At 42.7% G+C, this 8,025-nt stretch overlaps 1 protein-coding gene across 6 annotated transcripts in view; it reads right to left on the reverse strand.

Moving 5' to 3' along the window:
• Positions 1-7,233, reverse strand: part of PRKAA2 (protein kinase AMP-activated catalytic subunit alpha 2) — a 76,680-nt gene extending 69,447 nt beyond the window's left edge. The window contains exon 1 of one of the 6 annotated variants that reach the window (XR_011429994.1): positions 6,991-7,165. Coding sequence is in view for 1 of the 6 variants with exons in the window: in NM_001081941.2 (NP_001075410.1) it covers positions 6,991-7,084 (94 nt within the window). In the remaining 5 variants the exon portion in view is untranslated. 6 annotated transcript variants of the gene reach the window in all.
• Positions 7,234-8,025: the final 792 nt, after the last annotated feature.

Genomic DNA, 8,025 nt, shown 5'->3' on the forward strand with positions numbered 1-8,025 from the left:
ACCAGTACCAAATGCTTTGAGGAAAGCTAACACGGACCACAAGACAAGTGAGTATTTTGGCATGTTTTTACAAAAGAACTAGATAAAGCAGTGCCGTGTCAGCATGGGAACGGAAGAGTCTCTACAGAACTGAGGTGGTTACCTCAGTATATGACCAAACTACAAGAATCCTTTCTAATTTACACAGATATAAGGAAAAAGTTTGTAGAAAGGCATTTTTAGCTCCGAGTCTGCATTTTCTGTAGTTTAAGAAAAATGAACTTGATTTATTATTTTGGTTCTACTTTAAGTAGACATGGCTTTAAAAATAACATACATAAAAACTACCAGCTGATGCTCACACGCTCCTCCTTCCTCCAAGAGCTCTATGATTGCCACCACGGGAATGGAACATACGTATGTCACAGTGTCTGCATATACGCTTTGGCAGTGGTGTACAGGGGAGGGTGGTAAGTGAGCAGCATGTAGACAATTAGTTTTCTGAACATATTTGAGTGAAACATGAAAGAAGACATGGGAAAAACAAAACAGGAGATAGTAAACTCCTCCTACACCTCATCAAATAAATTTCTGGTGTCAGAACCAGATCACTGACTATTCTCAGAGTTCAGCTAATTATGGGTTTAAGTGCATAATAGGACCTAAGTACATAAAAGTACCTAGGAGTGAAGTACTTCTAAGTATCTTTTCACCTCAATTTTCTCATGTACTTCTCACAATGGTGTAAGAGAACATACAGTATTAGTCTCTTCTTTATATATCAAGGGTCTTTGGTTTAAGGTCACACAGGTGGCTTATGACACAGCTCAAGTTCCACAGCAGGTCTCCAAATCCAGTGTTCTCTGTATTATATACCATGTTGCCTTCGAAGGTTTACCCTAAACCTATCCACCATTTAGAACATTGTTTCCTACGGGAAAAAATCTTTTGAGAGTCAACCAACTGATTACACAAAATGAACAAAATCATTGAGAAATTCAGAACAAAATTACCAACGTCACAATCATATAAATGATACATAAGTCAGCAAAAAAAAAATCTAAATAGTACATCATTTCCCTAAGTGTTTGAGAGATCTGACTGAATTGATTTTAATTCAAACACTAATCTTCTAGTTTTTGAGGAGAAATATAGATTCATTATTTGGAACTATTGTTTAATACATGTTTAGAATTTGCATAATTTCAAAAGTAAAATCAGTTCAGCTAGTGACTTATATAAACATTCACTATTATTTCCATTTGACTCTCATTCATTTTCCATATTTGTGAAAAAACAAATTACATGACAACCAAAAAGGATATGCATTTTAATATAAATGCTAATAATTAGGTATAACAGAGCACAAAAAAATTAGTCATTAAGAACTTTCTTCAATGCTGGCAGCCAAAAACTAGGGACAGCTTCTCACAGCTCTGTCTCAATACTGCTATCAGAGCTGAAGGCACTCCTAAACCCAGCAAACACTTATTCACACCTCACACGGGGCGGAATTTACTCACAACCGCCACGCGTCAAGTCACCTCCACAACAGCAGCACCCATGTGTACCGCAATTTGTCTGCTTTAAAGCCATTTTAGGTATCTTGACTCATTTAATCCTCCTAAAAGTTCTAGAAAGTAGGTAGGCCAAGTTTTGTTACTGCCATTTTACAAGGGAGGCAACAAAGGCTCACAGGAGTTCAATGGTTTTCCCAAAGCCATAAAACTGGTAGCGGAACGGATAATGCCTTCCAAAACCAACGCTCTTTCTAGGACATAAAATCCTTTCTACAAGTTCTCTGTAGTCTGATTACCAAAGGTTGCTGGTAATCTTTAGTCAAGGTTATTTTCATAGGAAGAAAAAAAACCCGAAATACATGGTATTTCTAAGAAACTTGGGTTAAAATGTCAGTATTCAACACATTCATCATATAAGAAAAGGAACGGACTGAGGCATATGAGTAAAAGTTGGGAATATGAAAATATAAATTTTTACCATACATATGGAGCTTCAAAAAAATTTTTATTCTCTGTAAATATGGACTAAAATAAAGACATTTAAATCTTATTTTCTCAATTCTTGATAATATCTACAGATATGTAAAATTATATCCTTGTAGATTTGAAACTCAAAAGATAACATACTGTGCATTTTGACTTGACATGCCATATTGCACGGACTCTGGAGTCAGAGAATCCAGAATTTAACTGCCAATTCTGCCACGTACTGGCACTGTGACCTTGGGCAAGTTACTCAAAAAGTATCTGATTCTCAACTTCTTCACTTGTAAAATGGAGATAATACCAAACTCAGAGGATTACTCTGGAAAATAAATAAAATCAAGTACATAAAAAGTACTCAGAATACAGTAAAAACTGAATCAAATTGTAGCTTTCATCACTCAAGTGTTACACACACGCTTCTTTTCTTTTGTTCTGCGTGACATCTGCATTTCAGCTCGGGTCTTCAGTAATTCAGATTTCCATTAAACACATCCATATTTTGGAATTAAATCTTTAAAAAAATCAGCTTAATGATAAAGTTGGAGAAGACCGGAGAGATCAGGTGTTCTAAAGTCATCCTTTAGGAGAAGAAGAAAATGAGGCCCAAAAAGGTTAAATGTCTTGTTGAGGGCCTTGACACTACACACAGGCATCACAGACAATCCCAGCAAGGGCCCAAAATATCAGAGGCACAACTCCCAGGACCACCAACTGACCGGGCAGTTGTCTGAAATTCAATTTATCATTTAGGACATGGAATTTACATTTCAAAAAAGGGAACATTATTTGTTAAAAATTTTTAATGAAAGTTCTATTTGCTTATCTTTCCTATTATCTCAAAAGAAGTGGAGAATTAGTAAAATATTTACTTAATTTCTTGACAGTCAATTCTGTGGGCCATTCACGTAACTATTGAAAAACAGAGAAGGTAAGTCCTTGATGAGAATTTGCTGCTCAGGGAGAATGTGATGGCAAAGTCTCTCTTGATGCACAATTCCGATAAAGAACTACTTCATAAACCCAATCTGCCAGTCCTCACTTGGAAAATGGAGGCTTCTCTGTAACTGATAATCAGCATTCTATTATAAATAAATACTTATTTCTTCAACCAGTCTTTGTATAACACAAACAGATCTATTCTTCTAGAATTTCTATCGCCTTTGCTATTTCAATAAGAGCTGAACAAGTCTAATTACAAGAGCTCTTGAACAGCGGTTCCACTCTACCCTGGAAAGAGTAAGAACTGAAACAATCAATATAAAGAAAACATTTAAGTAAATAAAAAGTATTACTTTTAAACTCTGCCAGACCACATAATCTGTTTCCATAAGCACTCTCCTAGTAATCCAAGAAAATAGAATAACGAAGGAGAAAATTCAGTTTAGAACATTTTAATAGGCTTTATTTATTTCTCAACAAATAGAGAAGGATTTCCATTTACTTTTTAAAAATAACTTGAAACGAATGCTATTGAATGAAAACTATGCCATTTTCAATTTTTTCTTATCATACCTAACTCTGGTCCATAAATTGACTCATCAATAATTAAGTTAAATTTTCAAAATATATAATCAGCATAACTATTAAGAGAGAAGGCAAACTCACTCTTGCATTTCCATGTTTTTACAGCCATATAAAACGAAATTATCTACTATTAAGTTTTTTACTAGATATTAATTTTACAAAGTCTACATCTATAACAACTAAAAACGCATATGTTTTCAACTAACGGTTTGGGGACAACTGGATATTCATATTCAAAAAATTGACCTTAAAACCTCATCTTATACCACGCTCAAATTTAACTCAAAATAAGTCAGAGACTTGAATACAAGAGCTAAAACAATAAAACGTTTAGAAGACAACATAAGAGAAAAATCCTTGAGACTTAAAGCAAAGATCTCTTCGACATAACACCAAAAGCACGGCTCATAAAAAGAAAAAAATCAATAAACTGGACCTCACAAAAATGCAAAACTTTTATACTTCAAAAGATACCATTAAGAAAATGAAAAGTCAAAAAGCAGACTGGGAGAAAATATTTGCAAAACATCCAACAAGAGACTTGTCTCCGGAAGTTATAAAGAATTCTTATAACTCAACTTATGAGATGGCAAACAACCCAATCAAAAAATAAGCAAAAGATATGAATAGACATCTCACCCAAGAAGACATATGAATGGCTAATAAGCACATGAAAAGATGTTCAACATCATTAGTCATTAGGGAAACGCACATTAAAGCCACAATGAGATGCCATTTCACACCCATCAGAATGGCTATTATAAGACAGACAGTAACAAAGGTTGATGAGAATGTGGAGAATCAAGAACCCTCATATGTTGTTGGTAGGACTGTAAAATGGTACAACCACTTTGGAAAACAGTTTGCAGTTTCTCAAAAAACTAAACATAAAACTATGATACGACGTAGCAATTCTACTGCTAGGTATCTACCCAAGATACATAAAAACCTATGTCCACACAAACATTTGCACGCGAATGTTTGTGGTGGCATTGCTTGTAATAGCCACAAACTGAAAACAATGTCCATCAACTGGTACAGACAGAATGGGGCATACCCGCACAATAGATTATTATTCAGCAACAAAAAGCAACAAACTAGTGGCACATTCTATGTCATGCATAAACCTCAAAAACATTGTTAAATTAGTCAGACATGAGACACTCCATATTGAATGACCCCATTTACAAGAACTGTTCAGAGAAAGCAAGTTTATACAGACAGAAAATAGAACAGTGGTTTCCTCGGGCTGAGGGCGGGAACAAGGATTAACTGTAACGGGCATGAGGGATTCACTGTGGTGATGAAAATGTTCTAAAACTGATCTATGATGACGGCTGCACCATTTGGTAAAGTTCTAAAAATCACTGAATTGTACACTTGGAATGAGTGAATTTTAGGAAATGTAAAATATACCTCAATAAACCCGTTTTTAAAAATGCACGTACTTTTGTTTCTCGTCCCTTGAAGAACTAAATGAGTAACTTTAGATTGGAGCCACTTCCCTAACTTTCATTAAACACCTCTAACCTTGCCTGGGAAGCCACAGCCTAGCTTCACAGAGGCTTTCACCCGGTGTTAAGGACACCCCTCCAACTGGTTGCTCACTGGACAGGGGTCCTCCAGGAAAAGGACTTCTCAGAAATCAAAAAAGCTTCTGTTGGTCTATATCTGAAGAAGCCGGCGCCTGGAAGCAGCTCAAGAGTACACACAAAAGAGGTTTAAATTGTCCTCTGACAATGGGCCAACTGAGCTGACGGGAGTTTTAGTCAACATTCAGATTACAGCTGAAGAATTTAAAAAGATAAACACGTTAACACGATTTGAAAGGACATAGGGTAAGTTATATAACTTTGAGAGTGTACACGTCCAGATGGCAAAGGCACTGTTTGCTTGAGTAACTGCATAATGTCAAAGCACAAGAGTCCTCACAACTCATATGTAACGACCACTAATGTTACAAGTGTTAATCCAATCCCTGCACCTTCCTATATTCGTTCCAAACATATCCCCCTAACTATCCACTTTATTTATGAGGTCTTTCAAAAATAATCCAGGACTCCATAGCCCTCAAAGGACTTTAAAGAATTTTATAAACTTCTTAGGTCTTTACATAAACTCCACCTTATCTGTGAGGCCTTGCTTTACAACTTCATTGAAAGCTGTCAACCTCACAAAACTCCCTATGCTCCCTTCTCTCATTCATTTTCCTCAATAGCACTAAACATACCATACATTATACATAAATATTGTGATTATTGTTTGTCTTTCCCTACTAGAATATAAACTCCACAAAAGGAGGGCTTTTAATCTCATTTTGTTTCTTGCTGTATCCCCGCTGCCCAGAACAGTGGCCAGTACATCATAGGTGCTCAGTAAGTGTTTTCTGAACCTATTTAACAAGATTAAAATAGGAATTTTTAAAGGAAATAGAGGCCTCAGAATAAAATCTCCAAACTGCCTACCGAACATCTCTACAGCAAAAAGAAAAAAAAAAAGCCAACATTTTACTTATAATTCTGAAATCGCAACCACCAAAGGGAAAGTATATTTAATAAGGGGGCTCTAGCTCTGGAAAGAGGACAAAATAAATCCCACGTGACTTATTAACAACAAAAAAGGAAAGTTCAATACTTAACCAGTAAGAAGTAAAAACATTTCAAAAGCAGCCTGTTTTTCTACATCCAAAATGGGACCCTCTCACCGGGAAAACCGACCTCCGGAGAATATGCCTCAGCAGGTCTGCCTCCTGAGCCCCACGCCCTCCAAGCTGCAACAGCAAGGAACCCTCCTCCTCTGCCCACTCCCGAAGCCTCCCCAGAGCCATCCTACACCCGCCAACCAGCCTTCAGCCTCCCAGCCTCCCAGTTCTGAGCGACCCCGACAACCGCAGCTGCGCGCCAGCCCCGCGCATCCCCAGCCCCCAAACCGGCCCTCCTCTCGGCCCCGGGGCCCCCCTCGACCGTCGGCCGCCAGCCCGCGCTCGGGGGGCGCGGGAGAAGCCGGGGCAGGGACCTCCCAGCCTGGCCAGAAGGGGAGGACATTTTACACTTCAGCCTGGTTCTGCCAATTTCGGTGTGACCTTGAGCACGTTCCTCCGCCTCTGGGGTCCGCGTCTTCCCACCGTCAATGTGAGGCCAGCCCTGCCCCAGCTGCTGGGACAGTTACCCGAGGTCACAGGGAAGGCACCTGCCGGGGCGCCCGGCAGGACCGGGAACTCAGCCCCACCCCGCGGGCTCGACCCCCTGCTCTGCGGAGGGCGCGCGGCGCCAGGTCCCCGCCCCGACCCCCGACCCCTGCCCCGGGCCCGCGCCCGGGTCCCGACCCCCGCCCCGGTCCGCGCCCCCTGACCCCCGCCCCGGCCCCGCGCCCCCGGCCCCGGCCTCGCGCGGCCACCGCTCCACCTGCCGCCGGGCCGCCCGCCCTCCCCCGGGGCTCCGAGGCCCGGCCTCCGGCAAGCGGGCCGCCCGGCGTACTCAACTCTTCACTTTGCCGAAGGTGCCGACGCCCAGCGTGTCCCCCAGCACGTAGTGCCCGATCTTCACCCGCCCGTCGTGCTTCTGCTTCTCTGCCATCTTCAGCGCCCGCCGCCCGCTCGGCTGCCGCGGGCTCCCGGCGCCGCCGCCGCCTACCCACAGTGCAGCGGGCCCGGGCCGGGGGCGGGGCGCGCGCGGGCCCACCGAGGCGGCGCGCCGGGGCGGGGCCGACAGGTGTGCGCGGACGGCCGAGGGGACGCCCCTACCTGGGCGGGGCGAGGGCGGGGGGCGCTCGCGGGGGCCGTCAGGAGGGCAAGCGAAGGGAGAGGAAATATGAGGCCGAGATTTGGGGGATCTTGGCGAATGGAAGGAGGTGCGAGTCGAATTTGAAGGAGAGACACAGGCCGCCAGCGCGGGGAGGCGGGGCGCGTGAAAACCGCGGCGCGGGCGGCGCGGAGGCGCGGCGGGGGCGCGGCAGGGGGCACGGCAGGGGGCGGGCCGGGACAGCCGCGGGGGCTCCGCCGGGCGCCGGGCACGGCCACACAGAGTACATGGGCAGTTGCCCCCCTCCGCTGCTTTATCATTTTCAGTTATGTTGTCCGAGACATGGAAGACACGATCTCCTCCAGAACTCTCAATTCTGACTAATTTGCACAAAATTCTTCATCAAGTCGGTCACGATATTTGCTTGATGGTATTTTAGCATATGCTTATGTAAATATATGGTGTCGAAATAGCCTGTGATGGGGCTGCGCAAGAGGAAAATAGTGCAAGAAATGAGATGGGAAATTGAATATAGTGTGCATAGGAAGTAAAATACGTAAGGGACAACGAGAAGTGTGAAGAGCAAGGGCTATAAAGGCACAAATTAAAGAAAGGTAAAAATAAAAGTGGGGAAAAAATCCTAAGAGACTGGAAGCGTAGCACACAGGCCGAGTCTGAAGACCCACAGGAACTTAGTAGCGAAGTGATTATGCCTTCCTGCCTCCCTTCTATCCTTTCTTCCCTCTTTCCTTCCTCCCTATCTCCTTCCCTCCCTC

The sequence above is a fragment of the Equus caballus genome, chromosome 2 (genome assembly GCF_041296265.1).
Source record: "Equus caballus isolate H_3958 breed thoroughbred chromosome 2, TB-T2T, whole genome shotgun sequence".
NCBI lineage: Eukaryota > Metazoa > Chordata > Mammalia > Perissodactyla > Equidae > Equus > Equus caballus.